Source organism: Patagioenas fasciata, chromosome 12 (assembly GCF_037038585.1).
Source record: "Patagioenas fasciata isolate bPatFas1 chromosome 12, bPatFas1.hap1, whole genome shotgun sequence".
Classification (NCBI taxonomy): Eukaryota; Metazoa; Chordata; class Aves; order Columbiformes; family Columbidae; genus Patagioenas; species Patagioenas fasciata.
The window spans coordinates 24,132,180-24,155,669 of NC_092531.1; the positions used below are offsets into that span (position 1 = coordinate 24,132,180).

A 23,490-nucleotide genomic window follows, 5' to 3' on the forward strand; every position below is an offset into this window, starting at 1 on the left:
GTCTGACAATACCTAGAATCGCTTTGAAGGCCATTTGGAAGTTGAGGCTGAGATGCTAAACCTTTGTATTCCGCAGCTGTGTGTGCTGTGGTGGTGCTTACGGCCGCGGTCAGCTTGGCCATGCCGTGCTCTTGTGTTCTGGGACTCTCTGTCATTCTTGGAATTTTACTGCAAAAATTCTCATTTCAGGCACAGCAGATCCTGCTTCTTGAAATGAAGCACTTGGTGATTTTCTCCATCATCTGTAAATGTATTGCTACCTTCTCTGAAGAGGGGAAAATAATGGAAGTACAGTGAAACACATAGAGATGGAAGCTGTGGTTTTCCAGTAACAGTATAGTTGTTGGTATAGTGAGAGGTATTGCATAGTTTCCAATCCTGGCAAGAACCGTGGCTTTCTTGAAAGAACTAAGTGGTTTATGTCAGATCCAGGCTGCCTTTGTGTCACCATTTATGTCAGATTTTAGGTCAGGATATCTGATATACATTTCTTCCATTCCTGGTTTTTAAAATTAGGAAAAGTGATAGGAGTTTTGTTTGTGCAAGCACACCTGAATCAGCTTAGGTAAATATGATTATATGTGAATATTTGATAATTAATTTAAGGTTCTTCCTTCATGGCTCAGTGAAAGCTCATTTTTAAGAACACTGTATTTATCTCTGTTCCAAACCCATGATTTGCTTGGTGTTGTTCTCCTATCATACTTACTGGTGACATTTGAGTTGATACATACAGAGCTCCCTTCTCCCCCATTAACTTTTCCCATATGTAAGTGTCCAGTCATTGGACATTTTTGGAAACTCCTTTGGAAATCCCATCATCTGTTTTTCTAATCCTGAGCCTACTTTTTCTAATGTGAAAGTTGTGTTTAAGGCAAAATCTCCCCCCTCTATAACAGAGATGTGATATCTTCTCTTATATATGGCGTTCTCAGCATCTGCTATTCCAGACCAGGGAAAGCCGAAAGTGCCATTTCTCGTACTGTTCCTTCACCTGACTGCATTTTAATTACCCAGCATCTTTTTTCTGCTTGTAACTGCATAGTTACTAGTTCTTTCATTCAAAATTCCCATTTGTATATTAATAATGCCATTGAAAAACAGAATTGCTTTAATTTTTTTGCCATTAGAAACACTCATTTTGGACGGTTGAGAAAAAAGAGTTGAAATTTGCGTGAAGTCATGTACCATCTTAAAATGATTCTGCTGCTTGGAGCTCAGACCACCAGCCTTTTAACCAGCGTTATTCTTTGGGTGTGTGAGAGCATTTTGGCTACAACTGGTGGCGATTCTCTTTTCCAGGTCTGGCGGGTCACACGTGAGCAGCACTGAGTGAGTTTGCAGAGACGAGACTTTGTGCCTCGTGCAGTCTCACTTCCAGTGTTCCTGCTGCGAACAAACAGCGATCAACCCATCAAACAGCAGAAACAAAAATGCTGCTGAGCAGGAAATTAGGTTGTAATAAAGATCAACTTCAAGGTACTTCACTTGCCTTAGAGCCCTTTCTGACCTTTATTTCTTTGTATGATAACGGAACATTCCTTTCTTTCCCTTTTCCCCTGTGCTAAAGCAAGGGAGAGCTGGCAGTTTGTGTTGCACAGCACTCTTGGCTGGCTGTGGGGGTTCATGCAGGATTTCCCCTGCCCGGTGCTGACAGGCAGGAGGAATTTTGCCCCCTTCCAACACCCTTATGGGTTTGCTGCTCAGCCCATGTGCAGCACGAGGCGCCGTGTGAGGTGTGCGTGCTGTGGACTGGACAATGGAAAAGCAGCGCTTGTTTTATCATTACCCATTTCTTTATGATGGCAAGAGATGGATTTTCCTCTTGATCACGGTAAGAAGAATGCTAAGGTCTTATCCTTTGACCTTTGCACCCATTGAGTTTCCATTTATTTTAACAAGGGTGGAAAAGGCTGTGAACCTCCCTAACAGGTGCTTATCAGTTTGCAAAATCGTGCTGTTCATTTGAAAATTCAAGAACTCTTTACAGGAGATTTATAAGGAATGGATCTTGGAGGAAAAAGTGAGCAGAATTTCATTCAGCATTCTTGCACTAGTTCCTTTAGTTCAAATTTATTTTAAAACCGTATTTTTACATTAAAAACAATATTGTGCTTGAAAACAAACGGAGGTTACCGTGCACTGAGGGCTCGAGTTGTGTGTCTGGTGTCCAAAGTCTTGCACTATCCTGGTGCTGGGAGTCTTGGAGTCTTTTTGGTGCTGTCCAGCATTACTTGGAGCAATTGTCATTATTCATTGCTGTGCTTGGTTTTGATCAAAACTCACCAGTACTGCATGTTTCAGTAGCTTCTCTCGTGCTTTTAGGAACACAAAGGATCTTTTGAGAAGATAACTCAAATTATTTATGGCTGAAATAGGAGCAAGTTCTAGAACAAAATGCAGCTTGGTTCTTCCCTGCAGACCTGATAAGCTGGATTCTTGCATGGTGTAAACCAGCCTCATTTTATTACCCACGATATATGAGCTTAGTAGAGTTCTACAGTTTCTGCCACCTTCTCAGTTGTCTGATGCTCCCCGTGGAATTATTCCTTATCAAAATAGCTAAGAAGTAGGTGAAGAAGCAGATGAAGTTGTTAGGTAACCGTGACAATGCTTTATTGAAGGCTGTATGCACACACTGAAATTTGCATTAGAAGTGACTTAAAACATTTGAGTTAACATCTGCGTATCTTTACAAAATCACTTCACTAAAATAATTCAAGTTTGAACATTTTCAGTTCAAATGAAGTTACCTCTGGGGAAAACAAACAAGCAAAACCCAACCAACCGAAAAAACCCCAAACTAACTGTGTGATAGCTTTTCTGGCTATATTTTTCCCCTTCCTCTCTTTTCAGCTCCTGACTGATCACTTGGGACCTTGTATTTGAGCTTTCCTCATTGAAGTAGGTAGAATAATCACAAATGACACTAAAGTGTAAGGAGACTTCCTTGTTACAGAAGAAAGGTTGGAGTTTCAAGCTCGCATCCCAAGTCTGTGCCTTGTAGTGTTGACCTTAGGGTTTACCGCATCGTCTGAACTCAGCGTAATTGGTAAAACCAAACACCTTCTGGGAAAACTGTGCGACTCAAGGGCATCTCTCTACTTGCGATACCTTTCTGCTTTCGTTTTGCCATTGTGGTGGTGGAATCCCATTCCCTTTTCCTTCTTGTAGGGTCTGTGTCTTGCATCAAAAACTCTTAAACTCACTATTGAAATGCTTGAATTTTAGGGATCTTTTTATTAAGCCTCTGTATGAAAAAATGGACTTGAAGTGTGGAATTCTGTGTGGCCATAGTTGGGTGTGTACCCCCAAATGATCATTTTCTTAGGCATTTTCTGACCTTTAGAATTTTCCATTAAAAATGTGCAAGAAAATCTTACCTGTGAAAACGTCAAAGATGCTATTTGAGAAAATCAAAGGAAAACTGTGCTCAGCAGAAAACTCAGTATTTACAATAAAATTCATCAAGGCAAAGGATTAGGGGAAAATAAAGTCTATAGTTCTCCATACTAAAGTGCTGTGGACTTGGATAATAACAAATAGGAGCTGGATTTTCTTGAGCTCGAGTGCATATTTAACCTACATCTTGTTAGTGAAACCTTGCGGAAAGATTTGCATGATTAGAAAGTTAACTTTGTTGGGTTCACCGTATTTCTAGGTCATATTAGCCGCTGCTAAGTCATTTATAGCTTGAAAGCAAACAATCGTAAATGCTGACCCATTCATTTTCTACCATAAAATACAAGATGGGTAATTCACTGCTGTTTGACACCTGTGTCCCGCTGCGACACGGAACAAAATTAGTCCTTTTAAAACTGTCTATATATAAACGCCATAGGGACATTGCACAATGAGGGATTTCATTCTGAGATACACTGGAGATTTCCTGTTGCTGACACAAAAATTGTGGTGTTTCTAAAGGAACTGTCATCCGTTGTTGTAATATTGGGAGTTTTGTATCCAGTAGGTAGCTCTCTTAGACCTCACTTTGTTCAAGGATGAATAATCAGTCTTGGAACTAAGATTTTTTAATTGATAGGTATAATTGATCATGGCTTACTCGTGTTCATTTGTGTGCTGAAGGAATAAGATAAAGCTGGTAATATTTGGTTTTGTAGTCCGTGCTTCCAAAGCAGCTTTTCTGCAATGAGAAATGAGAAAGACAACGTTACAAAAATGCTTAAAAATGGCAAAAGAAATTGATAGTAGCTGTAGTGTAGAAAGTTAATATGGGAAGTAAAGGGACACAATGAGAAAGAGCAAGCCAAAAAAAAAAGTTACAATAGTGAAAAAGAATTAAGTAACCAAGAGTAAGAGAGATGTTATCAGAGATTCTGACCCATTTCATGCTGCGGAAGAGCTGGGACAAGGGTTCAGTAAATGCAGCTTTATTGTGTGGAGGGGATAGAAGAAAATTATTGCATTTCTAATATTTTAAATGGAAAAGGGATGGTCTGGGTGATTATAGGCCTGTTAAACAGGCAAAAGAGTAGCAGTTATAAGGTATAGCACATAGTTAATGAAGTTTCAATAGTATTTAGTGTCATTTATTTCAAGTTTATGAGAAATATGCTTTCAAACTCATTTGATATCCTTTCTGAGAAGATCACAATTGATGAAGATAATAGTAACAATATAGCACTATTGTACAGCTTACACGACTTCTGTGAGCCATTTTATTTATTATATCAACAAGTCACTTGATTAATCAGGTTTATAGTATATGGACATAGCATCCCTGGATTGGAATGAAAAGTAGTTAAATGATAGATTTCAAGATGCACCTGCTGTGGGGAAATGGGGCAGATCAGAACGGCATCTGTTCTTACTTCTGCCTTATTTAACACAATTTACCAATGATTTAGTGGAAATGTAATTGTTAACAAAGTTTGGAAATGGCTCAAGAATTGGAGGAGTTGATAATGTCAGGACTCTAAGTGTGGGTTATGTAGTGACCTGGGCTGATGAACCTGGTAACCTTTTCAGTACAGACAAATACCAGGTTCAGGATTTGCTGGCTCTTCCTACAGGATGCTGGACTCTGTCCTGCTGCACCATAACACAAAACCACTTAGGGTTGCTTGTGGAGAATGAAGCGGAGTGCGCACCCCGGATGTGCAGGAGACGGCAGGAGTTGGCAGCACAGCTGTTTAGTTGTTGCCCTTGGAGAGTGGAACAAAATAAAGCCTACTAGTGTTTTATTAACATCTTAGTTTAATTGTGTCTGTTGGCTAAGTGGCCTGTCCTACCATGAACAAATGGAAGCAGATGTGCCACACATGCCCTGCGTTCAGCCGTACCCACGTATCTGGTATAGCGTGTGCCTGAGTAACAGCGAAAACTGTCCTCAAAAAACTTCCTGCAGTCTGTATTCTTTTCCCTTGAGGCTCATTTGAGAACAACACTTGTGGGAATAAACATCCTAACTCTTTTATCACTATTATTTTAATTAATGCACTGAATATTTAAAACAAACTGATGAAAAGACCTCCCAAGTAGCAAAGGGGACCTGCAGAATCTTAAGTATATAATACTCGTGGTAAAATAGTCACAATGTCTTTATAGAGCTGCTTATTTTCAGTGGATTTGAATAAGAGGAAAACTCGAGAAAAATCCTCTGCAGAACACGGCTGAGTAAAATTGTTGGGCTGCTGGGCATTTCATTTGCAGCAGACTTGCCTAAATGTGCCATTGTTTTGCTTTATTGTGATCGTTGTGCGTTTTTATTGTGACGCTGATTAGGTTTCCTGTCTTTGCCACAGATTACAGAACCGGCCCTTGCTTTGCTTTGATAACCAACCAGATGTGCCAGGGCCAGCTCAGTGGAATCGTCTGCACAAAAACCCTCTGCTGCGCAACGGTTGGGAGAGCGTGGGGCCACCCCTGCGAGATGTGTCCTGCCCAGCCGCATCCCTGCCGCCGAGGCTTCATTCCAAACCATCGGACGGGGGCCTGTCAAGGTAAGTTAGCAGCAAAGCTTCCCCAAAAGCTGCTGAAATTGTTACTGGATTATTCTTAATTGAGTTATGCTGCTCTGAATAACCTGTCCTAAGCCATTCTCAGCTATATGTGTGAAGAATGGAAAAACATTGTCAGATGCATTACTTCATGATTCAGTGAGTGCCTGATGTTCGAGTGAGTACATTAGTAACTTAGGTCATGTGAGAGCACTCAGCATCTTAATGAATTTCTCACTGCCAGCAGCCCTTTCCCTTGGTTCTGTAATGGTGTTTTTCGGAGTGAACCGCTCGAGGAATTGATGGTGTTTCAAAAAGCCCTCAAAACACTCAAAAATCAGTCTGTGGCAATACTGTTCCATTTATCTGGTGTGGGAGTTTTTAGCTAAAATTTGTTGACTTTGGGTTCAACTTGGGTGTCTTATCTCTTGAGCTACACTGCATCGACCTGGAGAAAACTGTATTGTGCCATTTGAAATGCCCTATTATTTATTTTATATAATTTTGGAAATGAATTTGCATTTGTTTCAAATCGTAAAATCCACCCAGATGTTGCTTACTTCTTTTTGAGCATGCCTTACCATAGAAAGTCCTTACACTGCTTTTGGCTTTTATTCTAATACTTCCAGCTGTATAAATTCTTTTATTGTCTGGATGTCTGGCAGGAAACAGGAGAAAGTTAACAGGGGCAGCTATGTATTCAACTGATGTGGATTATAAATTCCCAGGACCATATCTTTTGGGCTAGTTTATTTCAATCTGTCTAACATTTTCTAATAAGTTACAATATTTTTGAAAATAGGGGAGATAAAGATTAGAAATCTACGAGTAATTTTATTTAAACATGAAATTCCTACGAAGGACTTCAAGGCATTCCATTGCATTAAAACATGGAGATATCCTCCGTGAGAGGCCAGATCTTGGTTGGTGCCTGCAGATGATGAACTTCGAGATGGGCATGTTTGTGTATGTTGCATAATATGCGCATATTTTGACCTCGAGCATTCTGTTCCCCCCTCTCACTGTAAAGGTCAGAACTAAATTGTACAAAATCTGTGAATCGAGGGTTCAGGACATTTCTGAAATCTTATGTGCAGAAATATGTGGCCCACACCCCTGAACTCATGCCCCACCTAGTTATATTGGTTATGTGACAGAAAAGCTGCGGTGACCTCTCCAATGGGTTTGTGCGCTTCGGAATGAAGCTGCTTCTGCTCGCTGTGCGTTTCTTAGCATGCAGCTACATTTTCGCTGATCTGTATGTGGTGCCAGCACAGTTTTGGCCCTGTATGTTTGACTTGTACTTTCCAGTTTTCCCTTCTCTTGTAATGTGTTCATAATCTCAACAGATCTGCCATGGAACCGCATATTAGCTTTATTTTTCGTGCAATTGTACTGAATCCAGTCCTTTTGAAATCAGATAACATCCATTCAGACTGAAGACATTTCAGGGATTTCACATCCATATTCAATCTCAATAAAGGAAAGCAGGTCAAATAAAATCCAGGTTCTCTGAAGAGAAAAAGGAACCGTTATTATTGTGTGGAGAAGTCAGAAAAAATAAAACAGAGGGGAGGGCAAGTTTATTTTAAGAAGTAAATACAATATCACTGCCCACGGTTTGACTTTGTCTGTCTGGCCGAAAGTTAAATTAATATCACAGCTGAAGTTTTTAAAGGTACAAAGTCGGAAAGTGAAAGCCAGAGGTGGGATTGTGAAACAGACGTCGTGACTCAGGAGCACCGCTTCCATTTTTTTAACTATTTTTTAAGTCAGTGCAGTGCCGTGGAGTCTGGCTGGTGCCTGTTAGTACGGCACAGCATATTGCTGTGGCTCTGCTCCCAGGGGCAATGCTAAGGGTGCTGGGGTTGGGGTAGTTCCCTGTGCCCCCCAGCATTAGCACAGGCACAGCCCCGCTCTGCCAATGCTGCTGCCCCCCGGCTTGGGGGTGCCATTTGGTCCAAAGCGCTGTGCGTCTGGCCCTTGGCCTTGCTCAGACTTCCTACTTGTGGCTCCCAGGGAAATTGCCTCTTGGCCTTTTGTACAGACATAATACTTTGCTTTTCAGACTCCAAGACACATTACAGCTGGCTCTCTGTGATTTTTAAAGGGAGATTTGAAGGCATCATCTCCTTCAGCTTGTGTCTGTCCCTGTGTTGAAACTGATCCTAGTGTGAAGCCCAAGCATTCAAGAAATGGGGTTTTACCAGCAGGAGCTGGTGCTCCCTGGGGAAACGGGGGAAGCGCAGGCGTTTGGGGTGGAGAGTGGCGAGTTCTCTGTTTGCTCCCAAAGGACCGGGAGCAGCAGACACGGGGCAGCCCTGGGGATGGTGAGCCAGACCTCCACTGTCTCCTATTGCAATGCCACTCCTCCTCCTTAAGTCTCTTTTCTCGAGCTGTTACTAAGCTGTAGCAACACTTCTGCAGCTAAGTGATGACACACATGTTGTGCTAAAATAGCCGTGAGGCCAAAAACTGGGGCCTCTTGAAAATGTTTGTCTTGAGCTTCCTACCTAGCCTGCGACATCGTCTTTGTTGTTTCATTTTCCTGAGTGAAAAAATCAAAGGCGAAGAGAGAAATAAAGGGGAAAAAAACTTCCCAAGTTTACCACTGTCTAAGCAGGTCATTAATAATTCCTCCTGAGACATTAATTATGGCTATGAAACTCCTTGAATCAAATTCTAAACACGGTTTACAATCGTTGGTGCTGATCTGCCTGCCTCTCCGTGAGATCCTGCATCTCTTGCCAGTGGGCTCTGCACTGTATGGACTTGTCCAGATTTTCAGAGAGGGAAGTGGTGCTGGGTGCCCAGCTTCAGATAGTTCAGAGGAACCTGGCTTTTGGCAGGTGGTGTTCTCTGCACACCATTCCCCAGATGTTTTGGAAAAACAAAGCAATAGCAGTAGGATGGTTAATGTCTGTAACAATAATAACCATGTGATTTCTTGCAGAAAATATTTAGAGTAGTGTACTTAATCATACTTCTCACAGAGTAATTACAAAATTAGTGTCTGTCTTCGCAAGCAAGTATCATAATATTATGATGGGTGAAGAATGGTTTTAGGCATATTTACTTTAATTTCTGTGTAGACAAATTATTATGGCTGTTCTTGAGAAATGAATTAAAAGTGGCTGTTTTTTCCTTTTTGTATGATAGATGTGGACGAATGCCAAGGCATCCCTGGGATCTGTCAAGGGGGAAATTGCATTAATACTGTTGGATCTTTTGAGTGCAAATGCCCAGCTGGACACAAGTTTAATGAAGTGACACAAAAATGTGATGGTAAGAACTTTTAGAACTTTCTTCTGAAAGCAAAGAGGGAAAAGTCTGCTTTTTGGGGCCAACTTTGTTTAGAGGTTTGTAGCAAACTTTTCAGTTTCTTTTGCCTTGCATATGCTAATAGCATTCTTCACAATAAATACGAATAATGGTCTTTCTCCTTCTAAACCAGAGATTCTTAAATATTGACCCTGCAGTTTTTTCCAGCCTTTTATTCATGTAACATTTTACAGACATAAAGGTACATCTGAAGCAAATTAAACAGTAAAACTAAATATATTTTTAACCAATATGTTGCTTTAGAAATGCTTGAGGCACACGTTTCTATGTGGATCTTTTGACAAAAACGTGTATATGACTGGAAGGCTCAGCACATTTCCACCTACTCAGGCAAACTGTGCTTAACACTGATGGGAGTTCAGCCCTCTCAATGAAGATTGCAGGACTATGCTCTAAACTCATCCTTACAGCTGCACATGTTAGAGAAGGACAAACATTTTACCTTTCTCTGTTGGTCATCTGATTTTGGAAGTCCAACAGGTGCTAGATATCAGTGTGGAAATGTGCACTGCATGATGATGGAATCTTGCTAACTTTTAACTGCGATTTGCTAGTGTTTTTTCTCTATAGTATAATATTCAGGCATAGATGTCTCCTTTACTCTAAGAGAATTTTGGATACATGAGGAACGTAGTACTAAAATGTGTCAGTTCCACAATTTTGGTTAATTTTCTTTACTGTGAAGTCCAGATAATTGTCAAAGTCAGACAACTGATTCTCAGTTGTTAGACAAAAATTAAATGAAGCATCGAAGTTGGATAAGTGGTCAGTGATTTGGGAGTCCCAGCTTTCATGATCATAAAGGTGTGAGACTGCGGGAGTACGATGTTCGTGCACCACCCTGTTTTGCATCAGATGCCTTTAAGGAAGCACTCGAATTTTTTTAGTCGTTTTGAAAGAATTATGACTTACTCTTTCAAAAGAAAACTCCCTATTTCAAGCAAGACTTGATAATTTAACCACAGGTTAGGGAAGGCAATTTCAGAAGAGTTTGTACACAGCATGTTTTCATATTGACTGCCAATGGTTTGGGCAGAAAGTGACCCAGCTTTGGGGTAGAACAACATTGCAAGTGTTTCCTTGTGTGGATGAAGGACCAAGAACATGGTGAATAGGAAAGGCTGAACTTGTGCCTTGTTAAGAATTAGTACTTGAAAGACTGAGAACTGTAGGCTTGCATAGGCTGCATTGTATAAACATTCCTGTGGTGTTTTCGATTGCTGAATCATGTAAAAACAAACAAACCAAACACAAAAAAACCCACAAAGAACAAAAAAACCCAAACAACCACCACATTCAGAGCCTGCCCTTGGTAATAGTTGAGGGAGCGGACCCAAAAACCTGCGATAGCTTGGTTATTTCCTAAATCCTGCCACGAATTTCCTGCCCCATCTTGTCGAATCTCTTTGGAGTTATTGCCTGGCTGCGAGATAAGATGAAGTTTCCTTTCCTCAGTTCCATACCTATACATTTTTGAACCTCAACAGGCAGAGACTTACTTTCAGTACATCTTCATATTGCCTGTACGAAGCAATTTGAGTTAAAGATGTGTAGGTGTGAATACAATACGAGGAGTTAAAAGTGGCATGTTTATACCAGTGGCATGAAATAGGGTAGTGATTCAACTGTTAAGAGCATAATCACATAACAACAGAAAACCCTTTCTGCTTTTTTAAATTATCCCTTCAGGTTTTAAGTTCAAAGCTCCAATATAAGACAACGTATTTGCCTTACAATAGTTAACTGGGATTAATTTTAATAGATAATAATTAACATCTGGTCAAGTACTTGGTTTAACTTCCTATCCAACCAGCAGAACTTCTGGCAGCTGTAATGTGTCCGTGGTCACTGATTTGGTAGAACTGGGAGGTGCCTACTGAACGACCAGTACTGTTTGTTCAGTGGGTCCCCGTTAAGGTAAGATTATGATTGATATAATCAGGTGTAATTAGACAATGCAACAAGATGGGAAATGAGGTGTGTTGGGCTAAGTTCTCTTTACATGAGCATGGCTGGTGGAAAACTGGAATTTAAATGTTACATTATTTCACTGCTTCATATCGCCATTCCTCTTCCAGTTGCATTAATGCTGAGGTAAATAGTTTCTTGTGGTGATTGGGAGGAGTAATTTTTCCTGGAGTGACATTTACATCTGCGAGTACATCGAGTATGGTTACCTTTATTAAACTCGCATACTTAACAATGACAATCTTGCTTATATGAATGTCAACACTAATATAAATAGTGAAATACTGTTTGTGTTAAGCTCAACCCTAAAATAAAGTGATGATTTTGCTTTTAAAAAGGTTGGTCTCTATATAAACAGTGGCAATACTGACTTTAAGATAAACACTGGTGAATTTGAGTCAGAAAATGCTTGAATCTGATCCATTTCCAATTGCATTTTTCTCTGTTAATTAAGGGCTCTATTCAGACCAAAATTCAATTTCCACATTTTTTGTCACTGAGCCTTTTGCGACTCCTGTGGAGTATAATCCTGGAGCAGAAGCCAGCAGTCTCTCAGCAGTGCTCCCAGGGCACTCGGACTGGAGGCTTTGGCAACACCCTTGAAGTAGCACTGCACAAAAAGTCACTCCCCTGTCCCACACCCAGGCGAGGAATGTGACCCACATCACGACAGCTGGCAGGATGCTGGGGAGGAATGTGTGCGCGGGGGGCCCGGGGCCCCGTGCCACTTGGGGTGGGTTGGTCCATGAGGTCTGGTTATCCGTATGCCATCCCAGTCCCTCCACTTCTTTCCTGCCAAGGCGAGGGGTTCACAAAGGCGTTAGAGCACCCAGTGCTTTAGCTAGGGGGAGAGGACTTGATAATTTTTGTATTATTTAATTTTTATATTGCTGTCTTCACAAGAGAAGTAGAACAGAGATCCTCTCTACTTGCTAAAATACTCATTAACAGTCCTGTGGGACTTTGGGTGTTCCCCCATCTGTTGGGGCCAAATTCCAGTTTAGGCGTTACATTTAAATTCCTCCAATCATTTTTAATGACTACGATATTATTCACTCCTTGCCTTGGCGTGTTGGGTGGTGTTGCAGTATTTTGTCTCAGAGATTTTTGTGGTTGGTGAAATCATTATTCCAGCCATGTGTCTAACTGTTTGTAGATCTCTGGAGGAGAGCTTGCATAGAGTCCTGTGCTGCCGTGATTTCTGGCTCCATTCTCCCTGTTGGGAGAGCAACTGGTTGATTGTAGGTGGATGCGACAGGCAGTTGTCGTTGATCACTCTAGAGCAGGGGTGTCAAGCTCATTTTCACTGGGGGTCACACTGGGAGGAGTAATTACATTCATACAGTCCTAAAATTACATTTGGCCCTTTGAAGGCAACCACGAGGCTGACGTGGCCCCAGTGAACATGAGTTCGACACCCCTGCTCTATAGTATAACCTCCCTTTGTGTTCTGCTTGGCTGATTCTTCTGGTAGGTACCATGGAAAAAAGCGAGCTGTTTGTAAGCTCCAGGTTCCTAGAAGGTGAGAGCAGTGCTAAGTTGATACATCTGCATTGTTAAGAGTCGCTGGAAACCAGGGGAGAAGTAACTGCACATCTCAGGCGGGCTACTGATGGTAATGAAGGAGCAGCTGGGGCTGGCATAGGTTGTTATTCACATGACTGCAGATAACATAAACCCCTAGCTGAGGAAGAAACCATCCGAGTTCCCTCTGTTCAGGTGTGCAGCTATGCTCAGGTAAAAGAAGGTATTTGTTAGGTTTTTTTCTGCTGACTTTGAAAATTTTTCTGCATTGGATCCATGATGATGATTTAGTAAGTGGATTGAGATTCGTTATTGAAGAAAATAATGATACGGACTTTTATTTTAAAATCGCTGACAAAAACCTAAGGGGAATTATGGACATTGCCTGACTCCTGCAGTAGATGTTTCAGTTTCTGTCTAGAAATCTGTTGAAACTTCAGAATGTTCACTTGGTGGAGAAAGCCAGGAAAGGTCATTTTTGTTCCCTGCAGTCATCCTGCTCTGAGCTATAATCCTGTCAGATTGCATTAGTTCAACAGTGCCTGTCTGCTCCGAGCTTTTTTTGTGAGGGATTTCTAGAAAACGCCGAGTGCAGCAAGCAGGATGGGCAATTCAGTAGGTGCTGCAATTCCCTTGGAGTCCGTAGTGAACCCTTGCATCTCTATGGTGCCAGGAGATGCTGGAAATACCATGAGACATTACAATTAAGCTCCTGATCACTATGGTCATTACAGACCCTGTGACAGTTCTCTTAGCTCTAGTGTGCAGAATTCAAACTGGAGGGGTTATGGTTTACTTACAGTTAGTAAATATCTCTGCATTTCAGGATTTTCCTGTCATTATAAGCAGTAAAACAAACTTTGCACTTTAGAGATACAGTATTCTCTTAGGTTCTGTTTCACTGGGATGCCTGACAAAAGGTCCTGATTCAAAACTGCTGGCTATGGCCCTGGTACCTAAGTTAGTAGGGGTCTCAGACCACACTGAATTTGATCATTAATACTAATTATGAAACGCCTGTTCTTGTGCCAGAACTGAGCTAACCTGCCCCTGCTTCTCTTTTTGCCTTGAAGATATTGATGAATGCAGCACTATTCCTGGAATTTGTGACGGAGGAGAGTGTTCAAACACAGTGAGCAGTTACTTCTGCAAGTGTCCTCCCGGGTTTTACACAGCTCCCGATGGCTTAAAGTGCATAGGTGAGTAGAATCCTGTGAATAATAGGACAGTAGGTGTCATGAATGTTCATGAATATCTAAAATGGGTAACAGTGTCCCAAAAATGTGTTTCAGCTTGTTATCTTGAACTCCTTCTTTTATATAGAAGTACACCATGTGCCTATATATGTATGTATGTATGTGTTTCCTCTTTCTCTCTTCATTGTGACTTTTCCTTTCATTTTTCTTATTACAGATTTACTGTTATGCCTTATAATAGGCAGAGTTTTTTTAATAGATCTTGGTAGTCTTGCTCTCATTTGTCTTTGATTTAGTCCTTGTTGTATTCAGCAGCCATTTAAGAAAGTAAATATACTTGATAAAGAAGACAATCACCTCAAACAACATTTTTTTTTCCTTCATTTCAAGTGTTACGACCCTTAATTTCTTTTTTCACTTGGAGTGCTGAATTTTGAGCAATTATTGTCATTTGAGAATCAAGTGGAAGGTTTATTTGCTCGATTTTGGCTTGTTTATTTAAAAGCTCATACACAGTGCCAGGACTTGGGTTCAAGAGAGCACCTTGTGTTTCACACCTTTGGGAGAAAATCGTTTGGGAAAAGAAAACCAACTCCACAACAAAAGTGCCAAATAATATTAACTTCCCCAGGAGATCTGGATGTAGTTTGGGTTAGGATTAATTTTGAGTGGTGCCATTCTATTTCTGCAAGTTGTGAGAAATGAACTATATTTCTTCCATTGTCAAGAATAGCATTTTGGGAGATTGGATCCATACTGTACGCTCAAAATGCCAGTGGGAGTTGTTTTTATAGCTTCAGATAAATAGGTCCTAAATGATTGTGGATTGTGAAATAATTGATTGCTGCTTGTACTTGATATTTATGAAGGGGATTCACCTTTCTGTTCCCAAAAAAGTTCTAGAGATGCACAACATGCTTTAAACTTTCTATAGCCACTGCTCACTCAGGACTGCCCAGCATTCACACCCAGCTTATATTCCTGTGTTTTTCCAGCCTTTTTTATCCACTGTATTTGTAGGCTCAAATAGTGCAGCTAAAGAATGGGGTATTTAAATGATGACAGGCAGTGTTAAGTAATACGCCAGACTGTGAGCCATCATTAAAATTTTGACTTTATGTCCAAAGCAGAACGTGCTAAATGGGAAGCGCTATGAATTATCAACAGATATTTCAGATTCATGTATTCGTGTCTAATGTGGAGACTCCGTACTTGCTGTAGTACCCAGAACAGAGCCCAAATCTGTATTTGAGCTGGGCAAAATGTGTAATCTTGATTTAACCACAACATGCTTGTCTTAAGTGACAAGTGTTAGCTGAACGTGTCTATTCTGTTAGACATGAGGAAGCGCTCCTGAGAAATGTGTCCCCCATGGGATGGGAACTGAGCAGCCCTGAGCCCAGCACCCAGAGGACCACGAGTTCCCTTATTACAAACCTTAAGAACTGGAATAGGCAAAGCAAAGATAATGTCTCCTAGAGCTAAAGAGCAGAAACAAGAGCAGGACATCTCAACCCAACTATGTGAAGAGTGCTGTGAAGAAAGATGCTAGCCCGTAATTCCAGCTGACATCAATTTGTTAGATGCCTGCCTGCCTCCTTCCTTCCTTCCTTCCTTCCTTCCTTCCTTCCTTCCTTCCTTCCTTCCTTCCTTCCTTCCTTCCTTCCTTCCTCCCTTCCTCCCTTCCTCCCTTCCTCCCTTCCTTCCCTTCCTTCCCTTCCTTCCCTTCCTTCCCTTCCTTCCCTTCCTTCCCTTCCTTCCCTTCCTTCCCTTCCTTCCCTTCCTCCCTCCCTCCCTCCCTCCCTCCCTCCCCTCCCCTCCCCTCCCCTCCCCTCCCCTCCCCTCCCCTCCCCTCCCCTTCCCTCCCCTTCCCTTCCCATTTTCCTTGCAAGTTATTTTCATGGTGATTTTTTGCCATTTCAAAATACTGCTTCTTAACTGAAAAATATCAAAATCTTAAAAGCTGAAACAGTAAACAAGTCGTTTCCTGCCGGTTTTGCTGGTTTGCTGTGTTTTACCATTTGGAACAGAAAGACAGAAGAAAAAAAAAAAAAAAGAAAAAAAAAAAATCATTTCTGGTTAGAAATGTGGCAAATCTGGCATTTTTCTCAGAAACTTACAGCCTTTCTCTGAGAATGAGGTGGCTTTTGGGTAAGCTCTTATACCTTGAGGCAGACAAAGATGTTTGCTGTGTGTTTACCTCTTCATGGCACATTGTGTGCTTGCGTGGATCCCATGGAGATCCTTTTTCCACTTCTGCCCATTCGTGCTTTTAATGTTTCAAAATGTGATACTGACCAAAAGGGAGAAGGATGAGTTACAGAGGATGACGCCAGGGTTGTTAGGGGACTTCCTCCCTCATCATCCTCCCACCATCACACCAGCCACCTGAATATCTCTCCCCTTCATATGAGGACCAAAATGATAACAGATGGAGCACGGAACAGTTTGTATCAGAGCTTTATTTCATTTTTTAAATGGTAGATTAAGGACTGTATGTGTTTGGCAGTTTAGTTGGGTACCAGGAGAAAATGGAGGACCACTAATAGAATTGAACAGATTATTTTTTTTCCCCGTTTCAGATCTCCATTATATGATAATACGAGCGAACTAACTAAATTTTGGAAGCAAAGGCCAACTGCTTCTTTTAACTGTACTGCCAGTAATATCCATGGTCAGGGTCCCCGCTAATAAAAGGCAGAACCATCACAGACTCTCCCAACATATCGCTATGTATCAATTTCCTCAAAATAATAAGAAACTTCCCTGCTTTATTTTATATCCAGTAGAATAGCCAGGAAACTCAGGAAAGCACTGTTACTGGACAGATGAGTCCACCATGCCCTGGATAACAGAGATACTGTTTCTTTAGGGAATGGTGTCTGCTGTCTTAAGGTTATATCTACAACTTTTTCCTCTACATCTTGACAGCAACTGTTTGTGTACTTTAGAAACAAACTTGGTCTGGTGTATTGTGCAGCATCAAATTACACGTTGGGTTTGACATGATGTGATGTATTGTGAAACAATTGTTCAGATTGTATCACAGGAGGGTTTTTTTCAGTTTTTGCTCCCGTCCACGTTTTCTCTCCCTTCTCTAAGCTGGGGGATCTCTGTGCGATGTTGCGAGAGCTGAGTGTAGGAAATCTGGGTACAGGACGTTCTTTGTACGGCACGTGCTCGCCCTTTGGAGACCGGAGGCCAGCACATCTCCATAAACAACGCCACGGCACCAGTTAAAGCTGCGTTGCTCTTTCTTGCCTGCAAGCCTATGTCTTGTCAAATCACTACATGCTTCAGCTGGGGAAGCCGTGACTAAAGAAAAATGAATTAATGCTTTGAGAGCTGCAGTGCTGTGAGTTTATTGCTCTACATCAGTGGCTTTCAAATCAAAGCTTCAACAGAATTTATCTGGTACTGTCTTTAGGCACCGCAACTTTTCTTTGGGGGCAGAGAAGCATATTTTATTATATACTGAATACACGTTTCTGTTCTATTTTTGCCTTCATTAATTCATTGCTGCTCCATATTTCACTTCAGCTCTCTCACAGGAGCTGTTACACCTGAATCCAAAGCGACCCAAATATTATCTAGATTATTCTGGTTTTCTGCCTTTTGCTTTCTGATGGTTGTAATGTTGCAAGTGCTATGTCATTGATGATGTACTCATCCAAGAAAAATGGGACCTTTCCCTTTTGTGAAAGCCACATTCCTCACTGGCCTGGTGATGACATATCCGTTTCTTTCTCTCGGCAGATGTGCGTCCTGGATACTGCTTCTCTACGCTGACCAACGGGCGCTGTGGCAATCAGCTCCCCCAGCCTCTGTCCAAAATGCAGTGCTGCTGTGACAGCGGCCGATGCTGGTCTGCAGGTGCAGCCGCCGCTCCTGAAATGTGCCCCATCAGATCCACCGGTATGAACCCACCTGTATTCTTAGGAGTGTGGTTGAGCACTGAATTAGGCAGTGATTTTCTTTTATCAGTAATGTTTTCATTAAAGAACTACAGAGAATGGTTGAGGCTGGAGGGCACCTTGGGATATTGTTTAGTCCAACCCTCTTGCTGAAAGCAGAGCCTCCTATGGCAGGTTGCTCCAGACCCCTGGGAGGCTTGGACAAGCAGACATAGACAAAGCATTTTATCTGTTGCTAATTAATATTTTGTAGCGTGGTTATTCTGACCTTACCTGATTCAGGTTTTGTTTTCAACATCCTCTTCAGGCTCAAGTGTCTTCCTCCGGAGCCTTCTAATGGATCCCTATTCCCTCTGCAGTTTCATTCTCATTGCACAACTGGGGTTTCCTTCCCCTTAGGTCTAGCTTTCTGAGGTGCCATTTATTTCCTAAATTTTGGCACGGAACATGATATCTGCCTGCTACCAAAATGTGCTGTACTTTATCGCCTCCCTGTGTATTGAGACCCCAGATAATGTGAGATTGGAGTTTAGAGAGGATGGTGAGCAGATTGTGAAACTAAGAGTGGAGGGAAGATGTTTTTGAGATTCTTTAATACTGGAGACCTAATGAAATGCTTTAGAAAGAAAGAATAAAAGAAGCTTAAGGATTGATGGGAGGAGCTCAAGGGAGCAGAGGAGCTCAGGGAGGTGCAGAATTTAGGGAGGAATGGGGCTTGTAGCGCTAGAGCAGTGTAACTCCGAAGAAGTTGTCAGAGGTCATGTATGGGAGGGTTTTATTATTCTAGTTTTTAATCCTTTGAGTGAAACTGCGTAATACTGGAGCAGAGATCTATGATCAGAATTCTTGGAAGACTCTTCCTGGTGTTGTCACTATCTCATTAATAATATTTAAAGATGTTATGTGTCCAAGACTGGCTAGAATAATGCTAACAAAGTAGTATAATCTATTGGTGCTCATCTGAAATAGGAAGACAAGGGGAAAGCTTTCAATCTTAACACAGTCCCTGTTTTCTTTACATACTTTCTAATTATTCATATCTAACTGGTGAATAAACTGGGTGGAAAAGTGAAGTAATTTGGCCAAGGCCGCAGACTGAGACGTGGTAGAGAAGGAGCTAAAACCAGGACTTCCTGAATCATAAATCCATGCAAGGTCTTTCAGATCATGGTTACATGCCACTTTTCTCTTTTCTTCTATTTTGAATGAGTATATAAATTGTGACTGCAAATTACTCTGTTCAAAAGTGCTTTGAAATTCTTTGAAAGGCCTTACATGTGTGTGAGGTATTGCTGTTATTATTTAATCGAGTTCGGTTATTCCTTAATGTATCCTGAGAAAGCAAGATGAGGAATTTAGAGCTGTCAGTGGCCCAAAGTCTCTCTAACTTTGAAATGGAAATTTACTGCAATATAAAGTGGAGCCCTAGATGCATAATGTAACTAAACGCTTGCATTTGCAATGTGGGCAGCAGATCCAGATGTTTCTATAAAACAGGCTGTTTATTGCTAGAAATTATACATGGAGATTAAAGTTGCAATAAAAAAAGAAAGACTTGCACTGTATTTCTTTTCATAACATGGCAATAATCATTTATGTGGAATGACAGGGTTTACCATTGACACTATAAATACTTTAAAAGTGGTATCTGAGGCATCCAGCCGTGTGTGCATTCAGTTCTCACCTCAGCAGCCTCTTCATGTGTGCTAATTCCATTCAACCCATGGGCAGCCCCAAGGCTGGGACTTCTTCTGGCACAGAAGCACCAGGCTCCTGGTGGATTGGCTTCGGATAATTGGGTATTGCCAATCTAGAGTGAAAAAGAAATACCGTTTCTTTCCCGAAGACTGATCGGTGGGTTGTAGAGAATGTGTGATTGGAGAATTGACTATTAAAACCACCATTATTAGGAAACGTTTGCATATTGGAACATACACAGACACTGTTTCTTCTGAATGCCCCTGTTTTCTCACAGGTAGAACACTGATTGAGACTAGATCTGGTTTACATATGAACAGGCAAAACAGAAAGCTAGAGGAATAAAGACTAATAAGCAGAATACAAGATATAATACAATAAAATCTTCCTGGGAATGATTTAAAGGAACAATAGAGGGAAACGCGGTGGCACATGAAACAAACATCACCTAAGAGCATTAAAATAAATGCAAATCTCATAATCAGGAAAAGCAGAACTTCAGGCTACCACATTTATTTAACAAATCCTCTGTCGTTTGGGAAGAGCTTCTAATGTGTTTTACAGGTGGGAATAGAAGTGAGATTAAAGTGTTGAAGGCTGAAATATCCAGCTTAGTTCTCCCAACACCGAATTTATTTTTCAGTTCTCATTTTTTATATTGTTTCAGGAATTCATGCATCTCTAGCATTTTGTTTTCGTTATAAAATTCTTCTTCCCTGTTGTGCCACAAAGTTGCACATTTTGAAGTTCAAAGATATTGTCTGCACAAATAGTTATTCGTAGATCCTCCAACTGTGGACATGAATTAGGTCAGCTGGAAATGCGGTCTTTAATTGTGATACTCCGTGTGCGTTCGTTGGATCGCAACTTCCAAACCCGCACTTCCCAAAGACAAAAGATTTGGGGGCAGGAGGAAAAGTGGGGCAGTAGGGCAGATGCCACTAATAGAGATAAACAATAGGAGGATGCAAAATAGACCATTTTTCCATCGCCTCGGGGAGGATGAACTCGGTGTGGATCTGAGTGGGTTTCTCTTTGTCTATACTCTGCGGACTGCACCTCATTTGGTTTCTGCTTTTATTGGCTAACTTCATTTTCACAGGGAAACAGCGTTAGTGTATTCTTTCTCTAATTGGTTTTGCCTCATTGCTTATATTTATATTTCTTTGTTTTGGGAGGTTAACATTTAAGAAATCCAGTTGAAACTGGGCTTTTTTCCCTGTTCAGTATTTTTCTAACTCTGTGGCAAGCTTTGTATTAAATTAACTTGGGATCAAGTCCAAAAGTCCTTCTCTAGGTAAACTTCTCACTGTGTTCATTAAAGATTTTGACTGAAAGAACACTAAGTAGGTTAAGATCAGGTCCCCGCCTCACTGTTCAGTTTTGTATCCAGAATGTCAGTTATGTTGTCTTTTTACTAACAGTCTTCTGATAAGTAGTATTGATATCCTCCTGTGGATTAATGACTCAATTCATAGAACAAAGCTTTATACTATGAAGGAAATACATAGGCACAGATTTTCCGGATTATTTAGAGTTTGTTATTGCTCATCTGAAACACTGCGAAAATGAGGAGAGTTGGATTGAATGGAAAGTCTAAACCAGCATTCATGTTCTCACGTTTCAGACGAGTATCGCAAATTGTGCACAGTGGCTGCTCTGCTGCCTGCAAGACCTGACCTTCCTCCGGGCCGTCCTGACCTTCCCCCCGGCCGTCCCGATGTCGTCCCTCCACCGCTCCTTCCTGGGGTTTACCCTCCTCAACAGCCAGAAATCGTCTATCCATCTCGGGTCCCACCGCCTCATGGTAACAAAGAAATAAGAAACTTTCCCTGCACTGTTTGCATTTGGCTTCTTTCAAAACGTGGTTCTCAGGAGCAGTGTGCTCGCTTCAGCTCTTGGTAGCTTTTGCTTCCTTTATGTTGACCTGTAGTCTCTGGATATCCTTCTAATCACAGCCTGGTTAGCATGTATCTTACAGCAAGCTACCTCATTGGTAGTGTTTTCCCTGTTAAGACAGGATTAAGAATTTACATCGGCACTATCTGTACTGAGGCCTGTGTATGGTAGCAGTTATACTACTGTTATTTTAAGGCTGTTGTGAGCTTTGCTGCATGTCAGCATTGAGAAACGTGAATAGCTCTTTGACTAGGTTGTGCTAGTTATTTGAAGAGCCTGGCTGGGAGAAAGCAGCTTCTTTCAGGTTGTTTCAGGTTGTAGGAATTGCACCGATAAAAGTACGAGTCTGCTGGACACTGAGGCTGACCCAATGTGAAGAAAGAACTTTTTCAGTGAAGCACACGAATAGGTTATGTTTCTCTAGAGCAAGGAGGCCGCCAGAGCAGAATACCCATGTATTCCTTATTCTGTCCCTTGCTGAGAGAATTTATTGCATGCTCATATACCCTGCAGTAAAGTGCCACCTGAAATCGTTTGGCACAGCCACATACTCTTCTGCAAGTAAACATAGGCTCATTTTGTCCACGCTCTGCGCAGATGCAAGCAGGCAAGCAGGCTCTGCTTGCACTGGCACCAGCTGAAACTATTTAGTCTTGATTCAGCACCAAGCTGAGCTAATAAGCCTGAGAGGCAAAGTATGTTAACTGGGGCCTGACACTGCACTGACGTAGCCGCACAGCTTCTGGTCAGCTGGGAGCACAGACAGAGCCAGCTCACGTCTGCCTGCCAAAGACCGTATAGGCATATACCTTCCAAGGGGATCCCTGCCCTCCTCTTGCTCTTTTGTCTGCGGAAACATCGATAACAACCGGGCTGCCCACTCTTTGCTGCTGTGGGCTTTTAGCAGAGTCCTTGCAGCACCACGCTCCCGGTTTACCACTAGGTATGAACAGTCTCTGGCCTCCTTTGTCCTTCAAAAGACCAAAATGGGATCAGATTTGCCACAGTGAAAAAGTCAGTGATTGCTAACTGCTTTCCAACAAATCTCTAAGAGTCTAAGTGCCGTCTTTGCTCTCCCAATTCTCATTTTACTATGTAATTTACATTGTGATACAAGGTAAACATTTACTCTTAATGGAAAATGCTGTGCAAGTTGCAGATCACCAAAAATGATGATGATGAGCTATTAAAATATTTTTCTAACTCTTTTATTTCAGTGATCTTGCCAGTGAACTTCACCGATTATTGCCAACTCTTCCGACATCTCTGCCTTAATGGGCGCTGTATTCCCACTCCTGGGAGCTACCGCTGTGAATGCAACAAAGGATTCCAACTGGATGTTAGAGGAGAATGCATTGGTATGTGGTTTTCTGCTGTAAATCACAGAGGGGAATTTTGTTTTAAAGAAAAAAAATTGTTTTCCACACAATGTAATAACTCGGCGTTCTTAAGTAAAATAACCCCCCTCAAAAAAAAACCCATGCGGTGAACAGACTTCTAAGAAGTAATTGCTTTCCACTGCAAACTTATTTTTACAGCCTTTTTGCCTCTAAGACAGTATTTAACAAAGCTTGTACTTACCACAAAATTATACAGAACTAAGGATTTCTCCTTTTACTAACCTGTGCCTATAATGTGTTTATTAGTGACTGAAAAGAACCTCTTTAAAATGCTACCAGCTCTTTGAGTATGCAAAGGACCTATTGTAAAAAACAAAAAAGCCAAACACAAACTGCAAAACAACAACCAAACCCAAACAACATCAAAAACCCCACCAAAAAAACCCCAAACCATAAAAAACCCAACAGCAGTCATGATCTCTGTCTTAAGAAGATTTACAAGTCCTCTTTCAGCTCATCAGGAGTATCTTGTTGGGCTCTTGAGCCCTTTAATTTTGGAACTCAGCCAGAGCTTGATAATAGGAGCAAGGATTGGGTGTCACTTACATGTAAGATTTTGCTTCTGTCAAAATCTATGAGCCCAGTAGGG

The 23,490-nt window shown here is 41.4% G+C and overlaps 1 protein-coding gene across 3 annotated transcripts in view; it reads left to right on the top strand.

Annotated features, from left to right (window-relative positions):
- The window catches only part of FBN1 (fibrillin 1), a 145,578-nt gene that overhangs the window by 46,712 nt on the left and 75,376 nt on the right, over positions 1-23,490 (top strand). For all 3 annotated transcript variants that reach the window (XM_065847842.2, XM_071814092.1, XM_065847841.2), the window contains exons 7-12: positions 5,766-5,963; positions 9,120-9,245; positions 13,868-13,993; positions 17,747-17,905; positions 21,230-21,409; positions 22,719-22,859. In XM_065847842.2, the coding sequence (XP_065703914.1) occupies positions 5,766-5,963; positions 9,120-9,245; positions 13,868-13,993; positions 17,747-17,905; positions 21,230-21,409; positions 22,719-22,859 (930 nt within the window). The remainder of the gene's footprint in view (positions 1-5,765; positions 5,964-9,119; positions 9,246-13,867; positions 13,994-17,746; positions 17,906-21,229; positions 21,410-22,718; positions 22,860-23,490) is intronic.